Source organism: Eubalaena glacialis, chromosome 6, assembly GCF_028564815.1.
Source record: "Eubalaena glacialis isolate mEubGla1 chromosome 6, mEubGla1.1.hap2.+ XY, whole genome shotgun sequence".
In the NCBI taxonomy this organism is placed as follows: Eukaryota; Metazoa; Chordata; class Mammalia; order Artiodactyla; family Balaenidae; genus Eubalaena; species Eubalaena glacialis.
The window spans coordinates 67714989-67737045 of NC_083721.1; the positions used below are offsets into that span (position 1 = coordinate 67714989).

The 22057-nt window shown below is 41.2% G+C and overlaps 1 protein-coding gene across 1 annotated transcript in view; it reads right to left on the reverse strand.

Annotated features, from left to right (window-relative positions):
• Positions 1-22057, reverse strand: part of HGD (homogentisate 1,2-dioxygenase) — a 44669-nt gene that overhangs the window by 13276 nt on the left and 9336 nt on the right. The window contains exons 4-9 of the mRNA XM_061193146.1: positions 20823-20928; positions 6406-6465; positions 4608-4699; positions 3378-3412; positions 2472-2551; positions 1402-1501 (exon numbers count right to left, since the gene is read on the reverse strand). Of these exons, the coding sequence (XP_061049129.1) occupies positions 1402-1501; positions 2472-2551; positions 3378-3412; positions 4608-4699; positions 6406-6465; positions 20823-20928 (473 nt within the window). The remainder of the gene's footprint in view (positions 1-1401; positions 1502-2471; positions 2552-3377; positions 3413-4607; positions 4700-6405; positions 6466-20822; positions 20929-22057) is intronic.

Consider the following 22057-nt stretch of genomic DNA (forward strand, 5'->3'; position numbering starts at 1 on the left):
TTTCCAGCTCCTGGGGTTTAAAAAAAATATGTCCCCAGCTGGTTAGTAAATTATATATATTTTCCAGAGGGTACGTGTTCCATGGAACTCGGAGGCTCTGCTGGCTCTGGAGCAGCAGGAAGCCAGAGCAAAGTGGGAAGAGAGGGTGGAGAGCAGGATAACAGATGGCCCACCATGGCTCCACTGCCTCTCTGCTGCCTCTCACCTTCCTCTGACTATTTGGATCCCCCAGGGGAGTGACCAGAAGGCACATGCTGGCCTGTCCCTGGTTTGCTCTAAAAAAATCTGTTGACAGGGAAAGGGAAGAGCTGGGGGCTGTGGCCACCACCTTCAGCAAATATGCCAAAGATGGAACCAAGGGCCAGTTTTCCCAATCACTCCTTTCACTCCCAGAGACGTTTTGAGAACAACCCCTCCTACTGCCTTCACTTCTCTCCTGCTCTCCTGTCTCCAGCTTGCCAGAAGAACTGGGGGTGGGGGACCTTGGTTCACTTTTGAAAGTTTTAATCTGCCTCATGGAGGCTGTGGTTTCTAGCTCCTTCACAGTACTGAGTGAGGTACGTTTTTTGACTCTCAAGTGTGTAGATTTTTTGGAGGATGCTCAGTAGGAATGTGAGGTTCATAGACTGTATGTCTTTCAGTCCGTTTCCCCTTTCCATAGCCACATAGCCCCTACCATTGTTATGGCTTTTCCCATTTTATTGTCTACACACAAGCCTCTCATTTAAGAACATGATCTTCCTTCTATCCACAAAACCCATTCCCACTTGTACACTTTTTCTTAAGCTGATCTCTTTCCTCTTTATTTTCCCTCAACTTTCCATCAAGGATTAGTCAAATCTTATCTTTTCTATGAAGCTGTTCCTGGAGACTTGGCCTACAGTAACCCAGACTTCTACATCCTCTAGGGTATACTGTGTATAACCTGAAATCTATTACATATTGTTTTGCTCTCCAATGGTCTGTATACTATTCTAGAGAGAGATTTACCATGGGTTGGCTTGGATCGTTTTCTGTTATGCATGTATGTGATGGGAAGAAGCTTGTTCTACCCTTAATGTGGTTCCTGTCATTACGCTCAGCACAACATGGGAGCCGAGACAAGCTGACGGACTGGTGCGCTGGCCAGCTAATTAATGAAGCTGTCATCTCATCAGATGGGTCAGCTACTCCACCTGGAGCCCCTGAACTTAGAGGTCTGAAATAAGAAGTCTGCGATTGCTCAGGGAGCTCTAATATGTTCTGAAATTCCCAACTACACTTGGTCTAGGGAAGAAGTTGTCTAGAGAGGAAAGTTGAAGTTTGAGTGAGATAAAGAGGGGAGATGGATGTTTAACTTTCATGCAATTATCTGTGTCCTATATTTCAAGTCAGGCTTAGAAGCTTGCATTGAAGATTTACCAATCGGTCCCAGGTCAGGCAACTCAAAGTGGACGCCGTAGACCTCCAGGATGTAGCCCCTGGTCTCCTCGAAGACATCTATGCTGAACCGCATTCCTCTCTGGAACAGAAGTAAACACTGGTGTGCTCTCCCAAGTTATACCTGTAGTTATAAAGAAGCTGCCCAAGAGCCATAGCCAGCCTCACTTGCACAAGTAATTTTATAGCCTGTTGAACTATGTTGGAGAGGTGACCAGCTCAAAGAGGAGGTAGAAAGAAAAATTTAACTTCTAATCACATCTGTGACCCAAATCAATTCTAGTCTACTCTCTCACTGGGTTCATAGATAACAGTGCCCTGATTTAGCCAAATTTTAAAGAAATCCATCTTCACTGGTTTCCACCCCCACCAGGGCCTTATCCAGAGTGTGTATAAATATTTAGGAAAGTGAATTGACAATGTTCTTTGCTTTGTGATTGTGTGCTATTTTAAAACAAAGTAGGGGACTTCCCTGGTGGCGCAGCGGTTAAGAATCTGCCTGCCAATGCAGGGGACACGGGTTCAAGCCCTGGTCCGGGAAGATCCCACATGCCGCGGAGCAACTAAGCCTGTGCACCACAACTACTGAGCCTGCACTCTAGAGTCCACGAGCCACAACTACTGAGCCTGCGTGCCACAACTACTGAGCCCGTGTGCCACAGCTACTGAAGCCCGTGTGCCTAAAGCCTGCCCTCCGCAACAAGAGAAGCCACCTCAATGAGAAGCCCTTGTACTGCAACGAAGAGTAGCTCCTGATCGCCACAACTAGAGAAAGCCTGTGCGTAGCAACGAAGACCCAACACAGCCAAAATAACTAACTAACTAACTAAATAAATAAATAAATAAAATAAATTTGAAAAAAAAAATGAAACAAAGTAGGCACACAAGTCTAGTTACCCTTCTGCACAGGGAGCCTTCTGTATAACTCAAACTCCCTCCCCATTGCCCAGACATGACAGAGGAATTTTAGAGTTGGAAATAGCAGCAGTTGCAACATCAGATTGCTCCCAAATTAGGGAGAAGCAGGGAGGAGAGGGGGACACATCACCAACCTGAATGACGCATATCTCATTGGGCTGAACAAGCATCTTGCCAAACTCGGTGTAAATGAGAATTTTCCCTTTCTGGGGAACTAACAAAAAAGACAGGGTGGCAGTGAGTAGCTCTTTTCATGCGAGAATGACTTCATGAAGAGTAAAAGGCTTAAGGGCTGCCTTTGCTTTTTCATTCCAAATGAAAAGTACTTTATTGAGTTTTATGGGGAAATATGACAGAATTGACAACTTAGGTTAGCTATTTTACTGTCTAGAAAAACATGAATGGAAAAATTGACTCTGCTTTTTTCTTCTTTTCTTTGGTTGCCAGGTAAGGAGCTTGTATTTGCACAATTCTGTGGCTTGACCAGAAAGAGCAGCAGAAATAGGACGGAAAAAGACCCATTTCTGATAGTTCCAGCAGGATGCTGGCGTTTGCATGTCTACTGTCTACATCAAAATGTTCACTCCAGAACATCAGTACTAAAACCATCGAAAAAGAATGGGAAGACCAGAGAAATCCCTACTAGACTTTCCATCTTGATGATCTCATGAAAATTTGTATTTATATTGCAGATATCAATGACAGATGGTCTTTTCTTGGGTGAGTTTGAAGGCAAATAGAGTTATCTTAACAAGTTAATCACATGTTGGTATTACTCTTCATTTCTTTTCAGCTGCCCAGATCTCCCAGATCAGAAAGGCTCAGAAGAAACGAGCAAAGACAGGGAGACCAGGAAATAGAGTAGGGGCTTGGGGGTACACAAAGAATCTTTTCCAGACCTCCAATTGCCTTTACACCTCAGTCTGTAGACTGCACTAAGTAAGACAGATTGAAAGGAAAGTCATATGTATACAATTAAAAAGTAGCTTATGACTAGGGATCAATTACCAATGAAAGGGTCTGAAATCTTCAAAACTTACCAATCAAGAAGTCTCCATCTGAACTGTAAAAGCATCTGAAACATATAGAATAATTCCTATGATTTTCAGTTTTAACACTGTCCAGGCAAATTAATTCACTGCACAAATTATTGCTCAGTACCTGGTATGTGCCAGGCTTAGTGCTGGGTATAAAATGATGAGCAAAATGACTCCATCTCTGCCCTCATGGAGCCTTAGAGTCTAGTAGGAAGTCAGACAGCAATCCAACAATTACAGAACCATATCATCATAAACTGTAATGGCACTGTGAATGTCACATTCAGGGGACTGAAAGAATAATGAACCTGATCTAGTCTGAGGAGGCAGCCAAGGCTTCCCTGAAGGGGGAATGTTTGACCTGAGATCTGAAGAAATCATCTAGGCAAGGGCTTGGGGATGGGATGGGGGTGGGGTGGGGAGAACATTCCAGGCAGAAGGAACAGCACAGGCACCTGCTCTGAGGCAGGAAGGCACATGGCAGGTAGAAAGAACTGAATGAAGGCTAATGTAGCTCAGGTAGACAGAGAGGAGGAACCTGATATGATGCTGGACTCCAAGGGACATCTCCAGTGCCTTGTCATAGGGCCGTGATCTTGGCCCTGATTCATGGCTCAGAGAAGTTAAATGACTTGTCCTAGGTTGCTCAGCCAGGAAGAATGGATTGAGCTTTGGACACAACAGTCTGGTTCCAAAGGTAGTGTGCAAAACTGCTATGATATTCTGCTTCCCAAAGAAAAGGCAAAAATGACTTTTATGTAAGTGTTTCTGATTGAAAAAAAAATCTAATATGTAAGTTCTTTTATTTAGGATCTTTAAACTTACACAAAGTTATTAGCTGAAGCAAAAGTCTGCCACCAACAGGTAGCCCCAATGGCTGCTCATATAGTATGATTTTGGACTCAAGAACAGCCCTGGGGAACTTTAGAAGTTAAGGATATTCTGACTCAAACCTGATTAAAGTCAAGGTTTGAGTCAGAATACTTAGACTACTCCTGCTTTCAGTGCCCCATTGTCCCTTTTCTATTTGCATTGTTATGTGACATTCTTATTTATGCCACAGGAGTCAGTCAAGATAGAAATGCTCATTTATTGTCATTATTTTAAAATGTATACCAAGATTGCTCTGGGGTAGAGAAAAAAAAAGTAACAAAAACAACAAACCAGCCTTCACCCTCTTGCCAGTAGCTCTTGGGGAAGGGGGCTCTCGTGCCATAGCTCTGAGCCACTTACCTGTTCCCCATGGAGGTGTTGCAGAGGAAAATGTGGACAGCAAGCCCATTGTTGGACCTGATGTCTCCAGCTCCACACAAGGTGTGCAGGCCCTGGGAGAGACCCGCACGAGAGGGAAAGGTGAATGAGGCCAGCCCTCCCGCTGGTCCCTGAGAGTCATGAGGCAAATTCTACTAGGGTCTTCCCTTTGGGACCAGGCTGCCTCTGGGGAACCTGGAATTTACTGACTTATGTTTTTTAGATGGTGGCTCACCCTCATTGCCAGGCATGGCCCTAGATTTGAATGGTCTTAATGTCTCCATCAGAGTTGACCTTACAGAGCATCAATTCATTACTTGGCATTTTATCAGTTTGGTGCTTAAGATCAACCTGAAGGAGAGTTTCCTTTGGAGGTAAAATCAGGCATGTAGGAGGCTTGGGGAGGAAAGTTGCAGCATTAAGGACCAATTAATGCCCCTCAAATATACGTTACCATGTGGGTAGCCCTCTGCTTATGAATAGGGTCAGCCCTAATCTTTCCAGAACAGGGTAGAGGAAAGTATTCTGACCAACTGTAATCCTCTCTGCTAATAACCCACAGTCCCAAAGACTTTAACACATGGGCCTTCTCGAAAGGAGGGAGCTCTGTTCCTCCAGATATCTATAATTCATCCAGGGTGAGGGATTTCTTTTTATATTTTAACTCAATTTGCAAGTTTGGGGCCTATTTAGATGAGCCCACACAGGGCTTGGAGCACTTAATATGATAAAGAATTCAACATGGAACAAACAATTTGGCCTAAGGCTGAGCACCTGCACTCTCCTTAAGTAAGCTATGAGCTGAGGCTGGTGTACAGAACCCTCCACTGGCTTCTTTGAGCCCCACCTCCTTGTAGTTCCCAGCCTCTCCCCTATATATGCTTTGTTCTGAGCACAGGTGTTCCAATACTCCCAGCACCTATAACTACCAAGCAGAACTTCTAATCAGCATTGTGCTAACTAGAGTTGCCACCCTGAGTCGATGCTATTCTAGCCCAGGGATCCATTTTGGGGAGTTCATGAAATTGGATGGGGAAAAAAATTATATATGTATTTCACTTATCTCTGACTGAAATTTATCATTTCCTTCAATTGACGTGAATGTAAGCAACAAACCACAGCAGTTTTAGAAGTGCCTGTAACCTGGTACTGATAGAAACCATAGATGCTTTTATATCACATTATAGTTGTTACAGATATCCCAAAATATCATTTATGCTCATACTTTTAATAACCATAGTTATTAGATCTTTTCATAGATCTTGTGATTTAGTGCATTAAGAAGGTAGCATATATATTACTATAAACCAAACCAAATTTGCTATATTAATATTTTTATCACTGTATTTCAATATAATTGGCTTCTTTGTAATTTTATGTAATTTATTTTATGCATTTAAAAACACAGGCTTAAAAAAAATAATAAATAAATAAAATAAAAACACTGGCTTCCAGACTTTCAAAGGAGTCCATGGAACAAAAAGGCTCAGAACCCGTGTTCTAGCCAGGAACAAAGAAACGTGAAGTAGGTAAATGCCCAACTTCCATTGGCTGTTTGGAGATGTTGTAAATAGCTCACAAGTGCCCTTTGGTGTCAGTGGCCATATAGTGCCTGTACGTAAGACATCCCTCTGCCAGCCCCCAAAGCAGAGGCAGGTGGTGCTATGTCTGCTGCCTGCCTCCAAGGCTGCTTCTGCTGGGCATCCAGCCTGCAAATGGCTGGATCACTCACTGCAGAAGAGAAGAGAGTGGTGGGCAGGTGTGGATAGTATTGACTTACACTCACGAAGTCCACTTTCTTCTGAGAGGCTTTTGGAATCTCAAATGGTTTCCATCTCAGCTGGAAAAAAAATACACATACAGAAAAATTATTTCACAAGGGGAAACCATAGATTTTCTCAATAAATAGCATGAAAAAGGACAGCTGCTCACTCTGTGAGGCTCTGACTACTTGTGATTTTGTTATTTTCAATTTAATAATTATCCATCATTTCCTTAAAGGGGCTCAGTTGGGTTCTGTGTGTGTATGCAGGGTGTATGTTTGTGTTGTGTGTGAATGTTTAACCTATATGTATATATATTGTCTTCATTCCTTAGCATTTTAAATTACAAAAATAAAAAATCATTGCTTCCTATTTCAGAAGCTATTTCTTTTAACATTTTGCTCTGGCACATCAGTGAGTTTTGACTGATGCTGCTTTTTATGCTATTTATAATCAGCTCCCTTTCCTGGTGTGCCAGCCTCTCTGTGTGGGCTCCTGACACTGCAGGGGAAGGCTCTACTTCTTACTTCCAGCCCTTGGAGTTTTGAATTATTTCTTTAAGAGAAAGAAAAAGCACTCAGCTGAGATTGGATTTGGTAAATGCAGTACCAGGTTCAGTTTCTTCACCAAACCCCGTGCTTGTCCCCAGGCTGCCTGCCGGTTCAGTTTAAATCACAACAATCTTTGATTTAATAATGAAATGATCTAAGCAAGTAGGAAATAAAATCAGCAGGTCTGAGCCCTACTAGAAGTGTCAGCCCAGCACTTATTAATCAACTTGGCCGCGGGCCTGACCCAGGCAGTCTGGCAGCTGATAAACCCAGCAGCCTCAGGACATCTCATGGAGTGACCTGCACCCCAAGGGCTGGCTCCACTGGCTGCAGTGCCTGGTCAAGGCAGGCCAGGCAGGCCCTCCAGTGGGTCATGGGGCTCAGCTCATTCTGTAGTCCAGAGAGGCAGCTGGGTGGGAAAGGAAGCAGCACGTGGAAAAGGCAGCGCTGGCGTGATCCTGCCTCTCTGATGTACACAGTCAGGCAGCAGCCTTTATTTCTTAAAAGCAAAGCAGGATTATCACATTCTGGAACTACTTTAAAAGAATGTAAGATGTTGATTTGAAAAACATTGTTGAAATCATGCTTCAGAAAGAAGGAAAAGGTTTAGGACTAATTCCACTGAGAATGATATTTCCTGGGAGAGTGGGGGGAACCTGAGATCAAGGATCTAGGAAAGGGTTTCTTAACTCTGGCAATATTGATGTTTTGTGTCAGACAATTCTTTGTTGCAGGGGCTGTCCTGTGCATTGCAGGATGTTTAGCAGCATCCCTGACCTCTACTCACTGGATGCTGATAGCACTCCCCCAAGTTATAACAGCCAAAAACGTCTCCAGACATTGTCAGATGTCACCTGGGGGACAAATATTCCCTGGTTGAGCACCATTGACCTAGGAGGATATTCCCCTGACATCAGCCAGGGCCACAGCTAAGCACTGCTGGCTTTTTGAAGGGGGTTTTGGTTTACCATGAACCATTACCTGCTGCTTCCCTGTTTAGTAGCAGCACAAAGTTTGTACACCCAGGAAGATTGTCTGGAAGATAATACTACATAGAATCTTGGTTCTAAGAGGAGTCATCATTCTAGATTTCCCAATGGAAGGGATTTAAGTATCCGATCAATGGTTACCTGGGCAACCTTTTAGATCTATCCAGAGATTCTAAATCCTGGCAAGCCATGAGAATCACCCAGAGAGTCTTTGAGACCCCAAAACAAATTAAATCAGAATTTTAATTCTGATTGAGAAGGTAGGGCCCAGGCATCAGTATTTTATAAAAGCTCTGTCTTATAAAAAAACTTTAATGTGCAGCTATGGTTTAAGAATCAGCACACCCAACCCAGAGAGCCTGCGATTTTTGTATTGCTGTTCATGTTCATGTTCAGAAAAGTCCACTTAGTCAACCAACCAATCAGTCAATCAACTAAATTGTTGTATCTAGGGCCAGTTACCAAATAGCAAAGATGTTTAAATAATACAAGTCTAAGGTTTGCAAACCTAAGGGAAAAAGAAGAGCAAGAAAAGAGAGAGAAGAAAGAAAAAAAGAGAAATAAACAAAAGAGAGCAAGTAAGCAAGAGAGAATCCCAGTAATAGGAAAGCACTACCTGGTTTGTTGCACTGAGACTGAAACTGAGCAGGACCTTGCAGGGTCCTCCCAGGTGTCCCCTGTTTCTTGTTTGTAGAAAAAAAAAAAAAGGCTTTAGTTTGCTAGGCCTTCTCTGAGCTCCAAAGAGCAGGCTCAAGAAGAGAGAGTCACAGGACTCCTGGTTCCTCCTCAAGGGATATACATGTCTGTATCTGATGCATATCTTTGAGTTGTTCTGCAGAAATTAAGACCCCTACCCAGTGGAAGATGGTGACTATATGCTGACAACAAGCACTTAGACCCCAGACTGGTTGGAACCAGAAGGTTGAGATTCCAGAGACATCACTGTGTTACCTCACCACCAACCAATCAGAAGAAAGTCACACACCCTGCAGTCCTCACCCCAAATTTTGCCTTTAAAAACTCTTCCCCAGAAATCATCATGGAGTTTGGCCCTTTTGAGCATGAGCCACCTTTTCTCCTTGTTTGGCCCTTGCAATAAATCTTTCTCTGCTCCAAACTCTGACATCTCATTTTGTTTAGCCTCACTGTGCATCAGGTACATGAACTTGGGTTTGACAGCAAGACAGCACCTTTGTAGATCTTCCTGAAATTAAAAATACCTGTTGTGGGTAGAAATAAAGTCCTGGCCCCTAGAGCAGAGGTTGGTACATTTTGAGTAGGAAAGACTGAACCAGAGAGGACAATGGGTTGGTTTGGTTAGGTTTTTGCTGGTCAGTTTTTCAAAGTCTTCTGTAGCACATCAGTCATGAGGAGAGAGAGCCTGGAGTGGAAGGTGGAAGGGCACCTACATGATGATGTAGGGAACATGCCTTCAATAGAGCCCACATCCTGGATGAGGCGGTGGTCTTGAAGAACCTTCTCTAATGCAAAAGGTGATGCCCTTTCGATGATGGAGATGGTATAGGGAAAGGAGTAATTTATCTGCTGAGTCTGATGGCAGAGGATTGTGCAGGACCTATACTCAGCATATCATGAACAATAATAAAGACCCCAAGGTAGTTCTGATAAACCCAGTACCCACAAGAAGAAGCCAGCTTTGAGTCTTCAGGTAAGAGATTTGGGTCAAGTTTTGGTGCAATATCATGTTGAATGTAGGGAGGGAAATTTGAGGAGAGGATAAACAGGAAGAGGCTATGGAGTGGAGAGTGGAAACATCTCCTGCTAAAGCCAGGTGTTCAGACTAACTGCATGCTATGGAGAAGTAACCCTCTGATCTAAGGCCAGCCCAAGGGGACTGTGCACTGGGCTGAGCCAGGAGACCTGGGTTCTGCTGCTGCCTCTGTTCCTATTTACTCTGTGACTTCTGGCAAGTCACTGGATGCTTATTAACTGATTTAATTCTATAACTTTTTAACAGTTAATTTTGTTTATATTATATATTATTGCTAAAGAAACCCACACACAGAATTCAATTATTAACATTTCAAAAACAATGAAATCAATTGAAGTACCCAATACAATGTCTTGACTATAGTGGATATTAATATATTTGTATTGAATGATTGAATGAATGAACAAATATAAGACACTGAGAACATTGCTAATATCTCAAAGAACAAGACTAAAGCAAATTTGTGAGACTTTTGGAAGTCAAAATGACATTCAGGCAATAGCTAGTAAATTGACAAATGTTTCTAAAAGTCCTGAGATTGTTTCTAAAATATAAGTCAGTTCTTTATACATGTGAAAACCCCTCAGTTCTTCCATATCCTTTCTGATTTTCTGTCCAGTTGTTCTATCAACTGTTGAGAGAGAGGTGTTGATGTTTCCAACTATAATTGTGGATTAACTCTGTTTCTCCTTTCAGTTCTATCATTGCTTCACATATTTTGCAGCTGTGGTCTGCAAATTCTATTGGAAAATAAACTGTTACTAGAAGTGAGATGGTCAAAAATAATTTGGAAAGCATCTTCAACGAGACTAAAGTTAGAATTAAAAATTATTTAAGGTTACCAAAGGAGTAGGAGAATCAGTGGCAATATTTAATGATCAGGATTTGAAATTCATGCTCAAGGATGTAAATGAAACCAAAGAATTGGACTCAGTATTTCCAAAGTCAGAAGATTGCGAGGTGTACTGGATGATCTGAGTATCACCTTCAACACTACGTGAGATTCCCTCCAAAGCTGCCTTGGACTCAACTAGATTGGATGAGTTGGATATTCTCAACAACATTGGTGGGCTAGAGGTAGACATATTATTAGAAGTTGATAACATCTATCCAAGATTTTGGAAGTAACTTGTAGATGCTTTTGTGATCATAATATGCAAACAGTTGTTAGCAGCAGCTATGGCTAGGAGAGGTCCAGGGTAATGCACTACAGTGAGTTTCAGCCCAGACTAGGGAAGATGGGACAGGGGGATAAAATAAAACAGTGGCTCATTAAATTCTTCAGCGAATCTAGAATTTGAGGAAAAAGGCAACATAATTTATGTGGAGAGAAATCAGGCTTTGAGAGACTCTTTGGCGGTCTTAGAGGTAATAGGTAAGAGCACAGGTAAGGAAGATTCAAATCACTGTACTTTGTTTAGACTTTTAAAAGTCTTTCATGAGAAGACAAAAAAAGATGAGCCAGCATAGTATTTAGATGACATTTTTTCATGGATAGAAACCTGGATTCCTATTTGACCTTGCCCTTGAGGGTAAAGCTAAGGGCTTTATATCCATTATTCAGCACCCAGAGCATGAAACATAGTAGTCACTCAATAAACATTTGTTGGATGACATTTAATTCTCACAACAACCCTCTAAGGCTCCCATAATTATTATCTCTATTTTAGAGTGACAAGACTAATGGTTTAGAGCAGTTAAGTTTTCTTTACTAAGAACTGATACCAACAATTTCTCAGCCTCCCTTAGCAACCTAAACCCTGAGCCCTTTAATCTCAGCCTGTCTTGATCTGCTTTTCAAACCATTCATGATCTCCATGGCTCCTGAACCCAGGCTTTGCCTCCTTTTAATGGTCTTGTACTTGGTCTTCTAATCTGGGCCCTTATCTACTGCTCCTCTGGTGCTGAGTTGCCTTGGCCCAGTCTGACTCCTGGGACCCAAATCCTGCTAAGGTCCTTCAAAGTCTGCATTCTTGTCCAATCCCTATATATTAACTCATTCAAATGATTTATTGTACCACTCCGTGTGCCAGGTTTTGTGCTAGGTACCAGAGGTGAACATGACAGTCTCTGCCCTCAGGGAACAAGAAGACCCTCCAAGTATGGGCAATTCACGATTGAAAAACAAGGAAATGGATAACTGGAAATGACTTTGGAAGAGAAATATAAGCAGGAATGTTCCCTCAGGAATAATTCCTGGTACAGGGCATATTTAACATTCTTACACAAGAGCAATAAGAGACACACACAATAAAATAATCTGGTTTGCATACAGCTTCAACATCTTTCCAAGCAGTGAAATGCAAGTTGATGGAGATGTACTTAAAAAGAGCCAGCAAATTGTCCAAAAGGGCTGAAAAGGGCAATGTGCACTGCGGTGTTGGCAAGCGCCAGTGAATGCATTTAGAGAAATGTAATCTAGTCTATTTATAGGATGATGGGATCTGAGCTATCAGGGAGTTACTTCAACAAATACTTGTGATTCTACCATTTGGAAGAAGGCATGTGCTGGACACTGCAGGTTATATGAAAATGATGGAGACATAGATCCTACTCTCAAATACTCTGAGAAATATTGAAAGAGTTCAATGAAGAGGGTGGTATTTAAGATGAGTCTTAAATTATGGGTGGCATTTGGATGGGCGGATACTTGTGAGGGAAGAAGAGAAAATTCTAGGTAGATGAAAGAGCATAAAGCACCCAGGCAAGAAAATTTAGAGTATTGTCCTGGAATGGTGAAGGTTCCAGTGTAGCTGATGGGTAGAGGACATGGAAGAGAGGGACGGGCTTGAAAGATACAATAAGAATCACCTGTCATGGGAGCCTGCACTTGATTGGCTGGGCAGGGGAAGGGAGAGGTAATGGCAAGATTTAAATATTTTTGAATGATAATTTAGTAAGTTGAGTCTGGCAGCAATGTGTGGGATAGGGTGGGAAGACACATAGATCAGTTAGGAGGCCATTTTAACAGTCCTGGTAAGAGGAAAAGAGGTCCAAACCAGAGGTGTGAAGAAAAGGAAGGAGAATACAGATACCAGAGACATCTTGGGAGCAAATGCTACAGCAGTGTTTCTTAAAGTGTGGTCCAGAGCCAATCTGAATGGAAATCTTCTAGAGAGGCTCCTGTGCATCATCCCAGACCTACTGAATTAGAATCTCTGGGTGGGGAGTCTGGGGAATCTACATTTTCAACAAGTCACCCTGGTAATTTTTATGTAGCTGGGAATCACCATTCTATAGACATGGCACCTAATTCAATGTAAAGAGAGAAAGAAGTTCTCAAAGATGACTTTAAGGATTGGCTGAACAGTGGAGGGGAGGGGTAATAGCAGGTTGAGTGTGAAAGAATGGTTGTGTCATTAACAGACCTAGAGAAGCCAGAGAGAGAGGAAAGTTTGGATGGGACTATGATGTCTTCAGTATGGATCCTGTTGAGTTGGGACACACACATGGCAATGTCCCCTGTGGGGTTTGAAGTTGGTGGGGAGATTTGTAAAACATATTGCAGAGAGGTAATAGTTAATGTCATGGGAACGAATGATGTTCGTTAGATTTTAAAAAGTAAAACATGGGAGATGTGGAAGATGGCGAGAGGGAGAAGAAGTGGATGCTAGAGTATAAATGAGGTTCTACAATGAAGGCAGCCCCAGAATAGCTTCCAAACCCGAGTGGTGGGACTGACTTCCGGCAACATGGCCTACCAGGTTATACCAAGCTTTGGGCTGAAATTATGTTGGGTGAAGTTAGATATCTATAATTCTGCCTGCAGAGATGTATACATGTGGGGATATGTGGGAAGTGAAGTGGGCTAGAAAAACCCCCTGCTGCTCAAGGAATTCCTCCTCTTAGTTCACCAAAGCTGGGTATTTCTTATAAGCAGCAATTAACCCTTCATCTCTAAAACAGAGTCCAATGAAAGTGGGACTCACTAACTGATAATTGAAAGGAAAAGGGAGGAGGCAAAGGTAGAATTGGGCTGAACTGTCTTCTCCCCAAAATTCGTATGTTGGAGTCCAAACCCCTAGTACCTCAGAATATAACTGTATTTGGAGAGAGGGTCTTTACAGAAGTGAATAAGTTAAAATGAGGTCATTTGGGTGGGCTCTGATCAACATGATGTGTCCTTATAAGATGAGGAAATTTGAACACAGAGACGTAGAGCGGGAAGACGATGTGAAGACACAAGGGAAGATAGCCAACTACAAGCCAGTTGAGAGGCCTCAGAAGAAACCCAGCTGCTGACACCTTGATCTCAGACATCTTGCCTCCACAACTGTGAGAAAATAAATCTTTATTGTTTAAGCCACCCAGTCTGTGGTACTTTGTAAAGGCAGCCCTAGCAAGCTAATACAGAGGGGAAGGGCCAATGGGGGTGAAAAGAAAGAGAAGAAAAAAAGAAGGTAAGAAAGACAAGAAAGAAGAGGATGTGAGGAGCAGGAGAGAGTAAGTACTTCCCTCTCTCCCAGGAGGATGATGGAGACAGGGCAGGGGCAAGAGAGTCTTGTTCAGGACCTTGGAGATGGCCTGTTTTGCAGGTTTACACAATGTCACAGAACACAGGAAACTACAGAGATCCAGGAAGAAAAGAGGGTAATCTAAAAAAAAAAAAAAAAAAATGGTTCTGATGAACCTAGGGGCAGGACAGGAATAAAGACACAGACATAGAGAATGGACTTGAGGACAGGGGGAGGGGGAAGGGTAAGCTGGGACGAAGTGAGAGAGTGGCATGGACATATATATACTACCAAATGTAAAATAGATAGCATGGACATATATGCACTACCAAATGTAAAATAGATAGCTAGTGGGAAGCAGCTACATAGCACAAGGAGATCAGCTCGGTGCTTTGTGTCCACCTAGAGGGGTGGGATAGGGAGGATGGGAGGGAGATGCAAGAGGGAGGAGATATGGGGATGTATGTATATGTATAGCTGATTCACTTTGTTACACAGCAGAAACTAACACACCATTGTAAAGCAATTATACTCCAATAAAGATGTTAAAAAAAGAAAAGAAAAGAAAAGTAAAGAGGGAAGTCAACTGTTCCAGGCTTTGGGACGTTGAGGAGAAAAGGATTGTATTTAGCCATGGATGATTTATAATAGTAAAAATGGAAACAATCTAAATATCTGACAATAGAGGAATTATAAACATGTATTGGATAATTATGCCACATGAAAAATCATCTACACTCAAAGAGTTTAAAAAGACATGGAAAAAGCCACAAAATATGATGTTTAAATAAATTAAAAAAAAAACAGAATGTAAAACTGTATTAGAGAATGACTGTACTTACAGTAAATATATATGTAACTACTTTTTTAAAAATTAAAGTATAGTTGATTCACAATGTTGTGTTAGTTTCTGGTGTACAGCAAAGTGATTCAGTTATACACATATATGTATATATATTCTTTTTCATATTCTTTTCCATTATGGTTTATTACAGAATATTAAGTATAATTCCCTGTGCTATATAGTAAGACCTTATTGATTATGTATTTTATATATAGTAGTTTGTATCTGCTAATCCCAAACTCCCAATTTATCCCTCCTCCCCCTTTCCCCTTTGGTAACCATAAATTGGTTTTCTGTCTGTGAGTTTGTTTCTGTTTTGTAAATTCATTTTTATCATATTTTAGATTCCACATATAAGTAGTATGATAATCTCTACTTAGTGAAGTAAGTCAGATAGAGAAAGACAGACATAAACAGCATTAATATAAGAGTATGCACAGCCTCTTCCCCTTCCCTTCCCTGCTCCCTATGGAAAATTCTGCTTTGCTCATTCCCACTCCCTCAGTCCTTTGAACTCCAGTCTCACCATGTAGATCAATGTTGTGTGTGTGTGTGTGTGTGTGTGTGTGTGTGTGTGTATGTGTGTGTGTGTGTCCTGGGAAAATGGGATGAGGACCTACACTCTCATTTTCTAGAGGCAGAAGGTAGGGGCAGGCAGAGGCAAGCCATGAACCTGTGGTCCAGGCCTGAGGAGCTTGGGGAAGACAAGAGGTGTGAGAGGGCTGGAGTCTAGGAAAAATTGGGGGAAGGGGATTTTGAAAAGTGTTGCTGTGGGTCATAGCCTGGATGCTCCTTAATGTTTTCAGGAGAAGCAAATGAAGATTGGGATTATTTTCAATTACTTTTGGTCTCTGGCTACATGAGACCCCAGACCTTATTTATTTACATATATATGCAAAGAAAAAGACTGGAAAGAAAGAAACCAAAACACTAGAAGTGGTTAACTCTGCATTGGTGGGATTATTAGGCATTGACACTTTTATGTAAGTTTTGAATAAAAACATGTATTAATGGTAAGGGGTGCATTATTGTTGTTTAAAGAAGGTATACATACTTTCAGTAGAGTGATCTGGGCAGGTTGAATTGCAAAGGGTTAGGAGTGAATAGGGGTGATAAACTGGGCTTAGATTACTTTCTCAAGAAGTTGCTATGAATAGGAGAGACTTGGGCAAAAGCTTAAAGGGGTGGGACATCCAAGACATTTTTGGAGGGAGGGGGCTTTTAGGATAGTGAGATCTAAAGAGTTTGACAAATAAGGCATCAAACACCCACTAAGGATGTATTGTTTTGAAACATTTTTGATAATTTCTATGTCCTGCAGGCAGAGGGAATTTTATGATATAATCTTTAATTAGCTTTGAGGTGTTTCTCACTTGGTCCAAATGATATTGATTGAGAACTAAAAGGTAATTTCCTCAGCTGAGGCTTAACTGGGTCAAGAGTCTGACTTTCCAACAATTAAGACATTAGGGCTGTAGTGATAACAAAGATAAACTTTAAAGGGCTCTGACATTTAAAAGAGGAATGCTGATTCAGGAATGCTAACTGAAATCTGTAAACTCACAGTTAAATTAGACGTAGATTTGTTTGTTAAATTCTGGGATTCCAGAAGTTAGAGGAAGGTGCATGATGAACAAAATTAGGTATATTTCTCATGTGAGATATTAATGGATTGAACTTGTTATGTCCACAGCTGAATCTAAATACACTCAAAACAGTTTGCATTAATTCTTAGATGATTAATTAAATATACTCTAAAAGAAAATGAAGGTTTGGGGGCATAGTTTCCAATATTCCTGGGAGGGTATCAAAGATGACGGTGATGGTAGCATATCCCATAATGCTCCCTTGGAGGAAATATTAAGTAATTCTCATGTTCTCAAATTCCCAGAGATGACTAATGTGGGAGTTGGTGAAGCTGACGAAGCATTGGATTTGGTCTGTGATAGGTGAAAACATACCTACTATACAGGTTTCAGCTGAGAAGAACTGTCAGATGTGTATCTAAATATAATTTTCTCAGACTTTTTCTTTGAGCATGGAGTACATATTTGGAAGAGGTTACAAGGAGATGGGGAGGAAGTGATGAATGCAGATTGCTGTGGTTAATTAATGAAGCATAAAATTAGAAAGAGATATTAAATTGTCAAGAAGGTGTAAATGAAAAGACAAAAGGATAGATTTTGCAAGAACAGCCAGGGTGTGTATCAGGACAAGGGAAGCAGGATGGCAGGTGTAGGTTACAGAGCGGGAGGAGGATAAACCTCTATCTTGATGGAGCTGGTGTCCAAAGAGGCACGATAGAGTTCTGGGGCACATCTGTCCCAACGTGTGTGAGCACAACATTGAAAATGAGCAGGGGAAACACTGCAGAAGAAATACATTTGGTGGCCACTATGTAGAAAGCACCTGAAAGATTCAAAACCGGAGGAAGGTAACAAGTTCAAGGAAAAATGCAAAGCAAGGAAATGGGGAAGGGGAGAAGGAAACAAATGTGTATCGAGGTTCTGCTAGAAAGCAAGCAGAAACTTCTGATGCAGCTATTTTGATGCCTCTACATTAACTCAGGCTTTTAAATGCAGTTTCCTCAAACTTCTCTCTCTAAATGTATGTTAACTACTTATGAAATAATGAATTAACATGCACAACTGATGTACTTGACTCTCACATATGGGGTGAGATTTCCATTTTCTACTTTGTTAATTTCTATATCATTTAAGTTTTTATAAGTATACATTACTTTTATAATAAGACAAAACCAGAAAAATTCTATCAGAATGAGGTTAGCTTCCATGGATAAGCCACTTGTACCCCCAAATAATCATTGTGAAGTGTTGTATTCATGTTTAAAAAAATGTATTGATAGTAGTCATAGCAATAATAATATTATATAATAAAAGGATATTGCTGAGCATATTACATATTACACATCACACTCACATTTTCCTTAAAGGTTAGGTTTAAAACCTCACCTCCCCACCCCAAACAAAATGATATAGGTGTGGCTCCACTGTTGCCCACACAACCACGCACAAATCTATGATGATGTATAAAGAGACTTAGATAACTGTGTGGGTGATATGAGCAGGCAGAGACATTGGAACTCCCCTCTCCACCCTATACACCACTGGTCGATAGTTACCTTAAGCGCTCCACAGTTTGAATTCCCAAACATCTGCCTACAGATTTTGCCTATAATCTCTCTTTTAGTCAATGCTCAATTGTTCTCAAATTTAGTTCAATGGTTCTCAAATTTAGTGTGCATAAGAATTACCATACAAAGTAGCACACACAAAGCCAGGTATCCTATACTTTATGGGTGATTTAAGGGATTTTTCAGAGATAATTTTGTTTGTACTTAATTTTTGTCTTACTTGCTGACTTTACAGCCACGCTGTTCCTTTGTATAATATGAGATTTGGCTCTACTTGAGAGAACTGTCAGAAACTTAATTGGGGATTCTCTTTGCCTCCTGAAGAAAAGAATTAGAAAACTTACTGTGGTTCAAATAGCTTCTCAACCTTCCAAAGCTAGTATATAATAAATGCTTAATTTTTAGCCTGACCAAGAATCCTATAGAGGTATAGGCAACCATCCTTTATTTTTTCTAATGAAAGATGGAGTCCTATTATTAAGCAGTCAGGTCTATTTATTAATCTAAAACAAACAAGTATGACCATTGTAACTCTAAGAGAGAAACTGGAGAATTTGAGGTGTAACCCATTGAGGAGTCAAGCAGATTCTCAAAGAATGAACAGTGACTTTGGATAGAATGATTTATGGCCCTTTGTGAGATGAGTGGGGAAGTAAATGGTTAAATGAGTGAGGTAAATGATTAAATGAGTGTGTCTGCCAGATGGGTTCCTAACCCCAGAGTGTGGGAGAGAAGGATGTATGGGATTGGATTAGGATCCCAGGTGAGACTCAGACAGGTAAAGATGGGGTCCACAGGTTGGCTGTGCAAATTGTGTCCAGCACAGGGCCCTGATCTGCTGAAGGGGAAAGGGGCAGTGTCTCAGCAGGGGACTGTGCCTGCCGGGTTGAGGATTGGGCTGCCTTTTCCCATAGGCTCAAAGGCAATATATAGGCCAGTGGTAGACCGGGGAGGATGTCTGCTTCATGCACTAAACTTCATACAAGTTTAAGGGTCAGTTATTTAAACAGGATGTCTTGGCTTCAAAATGACTGTGAGGTGGATGATACTGTATGTTGCTAACTCACATATTTTTCCACTCTTAAGGCTTCTCTTCCTGTCCCTGTTGGAGAGGGGTGAGTAGCACTCAAGCAGATACTTGGTTCTCTGAGATTTCCATAATTAGGGAAAAGATGGAGCAGGGCAGGAAACCAAAAGTGACTCTAAATTATTCTGTCTTGTTCTACAAAAAGTCTAAGCATTTAAGGGAAGGGGATTAGCAGGTATATAGACCAAACATCTTGGTAAACCAAGAGGAAACAGAAGATTTCCTTGGGCTGTGGGAAAGAGTTGTGGAAGAGGAGGAGAGTGGAGGGAAGGGGAGGGAGAGAGACTGATCAATTTGTGTGAACTTTGAATACAGAGGGGACCCATGAGCCCATGTCCTAGCAACTCCCAGAAGGAAGAAATGGTTGTGTGGCATGTCTGGGACAACAGGACTAGAAGTATCTTGCAGATGATTCCATGCCCAGGCCTGACACGATAGCAGCAGAACAATGGGCATCTCAACACCACCAAGTGAAAGAGGACCAACCAGCATGGCCCAACCCCCAGTTCTACTTTGGCATTGTTTAAAACCAGAGATTCTCAGGGAAGACTGAGACGAAGTTGTTTTCTGCCAGTTTGGCAGATGGAGACCTCAGAATTTAAAAAAATATAAAATGAAAAAAAAATTACCTGAATATAAATTCTGAGATTTACATGTACTATCACTGCCTTTAAGTGAATATATCAAAATGGCTGTATCAGAGTCATGGTTCTTGCCTACTGTGTTCCAGGCACTGGGCGAAGCATGTTCACCACCTGTTCTGTCAAGTAAACTTCACAAAACAGCACTGCGTGGCAGATGTCATGATTATCCCGGTTTACAGGTGAAACACTGTAGCTCAAAGACACAGTGACAAGTAGAGGGCCAGGGATGCAAACCCAGGTCTGTTTTCCTTCCTGCATTATGCTCTTGTGATCAGTGACATGTACCTAAACTCAGGGGCAAAGGGAATACACTGGGGTGCTCAAAAGGTAAACAAACAAAAAAAGGAGCTCAGTCCATTATAGCAATGGGTCTGTCTTGTTACTGAAAGTAGAGTACATAAATAATACTGATATGCAGAGGGAAAGCCCATTTGTCACTAGACCAAAAGAAGGAAACTCTTAGGCAAGGAATGGAAATTCCTAGGTGACACTAGACTTATAGAATCCAGGTCAGACAACAAGCCTCTCTTCTCTATATCAGAGGCCTCTTTTCAGAGGCATAAGTGTTGAATGTGTTTTCAGTATGCTGTGGTGAGTTTAGATTAAAACAAACCAACCAAAAACAAAAAAACAAAAAAAAACAAACCAACCAACCTATGGGTGTGTAGATGTATTTTCACCAGCCTATATGATTTCCATTCATTCAACTCACTGGGGCACTCCTAAAGCCATTAGGCTAGAAAAATGAAAGCTTATACACACACACACACACACACACACACACACACACACACACACACGTGCACAGGCACAGTCAATCAATTCCAAAATTCCTACCCAAGTTTGAGCAAAAGAACAGATACACTTTAGCATTTATTTAAAAAATCTGTCTAATTTCTCAAAGACCCAGGTTAGACTTAAATGTTTGTACTTAAGGCTTTGGATACATGCTATTCTCCAATTCACAGGACCAGGTTACCTGGTTAGGATCAGGATCAACTTCATCCCAGTTGTGAGTGACATGGCCTTGGTCAATGGATTCAAAAGGCTTGTGAGAAACCGAAGGTAGAATCCTATATAGCCAGCTGGGGGGAAACAAGGACACATAAACCTTAGGGTGATGTTATGAGTGATGCACAGACTGGCTCAGGAAATACCATTAGGAAGGCGCTCAAGTCAACAATGATCTGTGGGCTTTAATGTGAGAAGCAATGACACAGCATCATTTCTTAATAGCCACTGCTGCCCATAGCCCTGGCCTCTTCTCACCTTTCCACACGATCCATCACTCTTCAAATTGAGCCTGTAGCCCTTGGTTATTTCCATACTGACAAAAAAAGAATTGCCTTTCCCAATGACAACTATTAAGGAAGGGAAAGTACCTTGAGGGATATCTGTGCAGGCAAATCCACAGAAAAACATTAGCTTATGTACATATTGGATACGAATCCTTGCTCTGGCTCTGGAAAGTGAGGACAACGAATCCTTCACAGATTGAGACAATATGGGTGGTTTCTTTGTCATTTTTGAAATATAAATCAATTTTCTTCTTTAAAATTATAGAAGTAATTCATGCCAGTGATAAAAATAATTAAAGTAATTAAAAAAGTCTCAAAAGGTAGACTTAGATGGCTTTCTCCTCCAATTTCTTCAGAGCCAATCCTCAGAGGCATCAGAACTTAACAATTTTCTTGTACATTCTCTAAGATATTTCCAATGCATAATAAGAAAAATTGCCAAATTGTTGTACCACTTTATTCTCACAACACTAATGTGTGAGAGTGCCTGATCACCCACATCTTTACAAATAGGGGGTATTATTAATAATTTTGGCCTTGTAGGTAAAAAATACTATCTCATTTTTATTTTGTATTACCATTATTATGAGTAAGGTTGAGAATCAGTATGTTTATTGGTCCCGTGGAATTTTTCTATAAATTACTTGCCCAAGTCCTTTACCATTTTTCTGTTGGGTTGTCTTTTTGATGTTAATTTGTAAGATGTTTAGGAAATTAACATATCTAAAATTATAAGAGCATCCATCTTTACTTTCTTATAGTACATTTCTGGCTTTGTTTCAGGAAGAGAAGACTCTGATGAAGGAACCCTGAAGGACACCAGGAGGAGAACCATCCAGAAGTTGAGAGGGACACTGAACCTCACTAAGAGGGACCCAAGTCCTTTCAGAGGCTGTTACCTTGACAGGGTACAGCA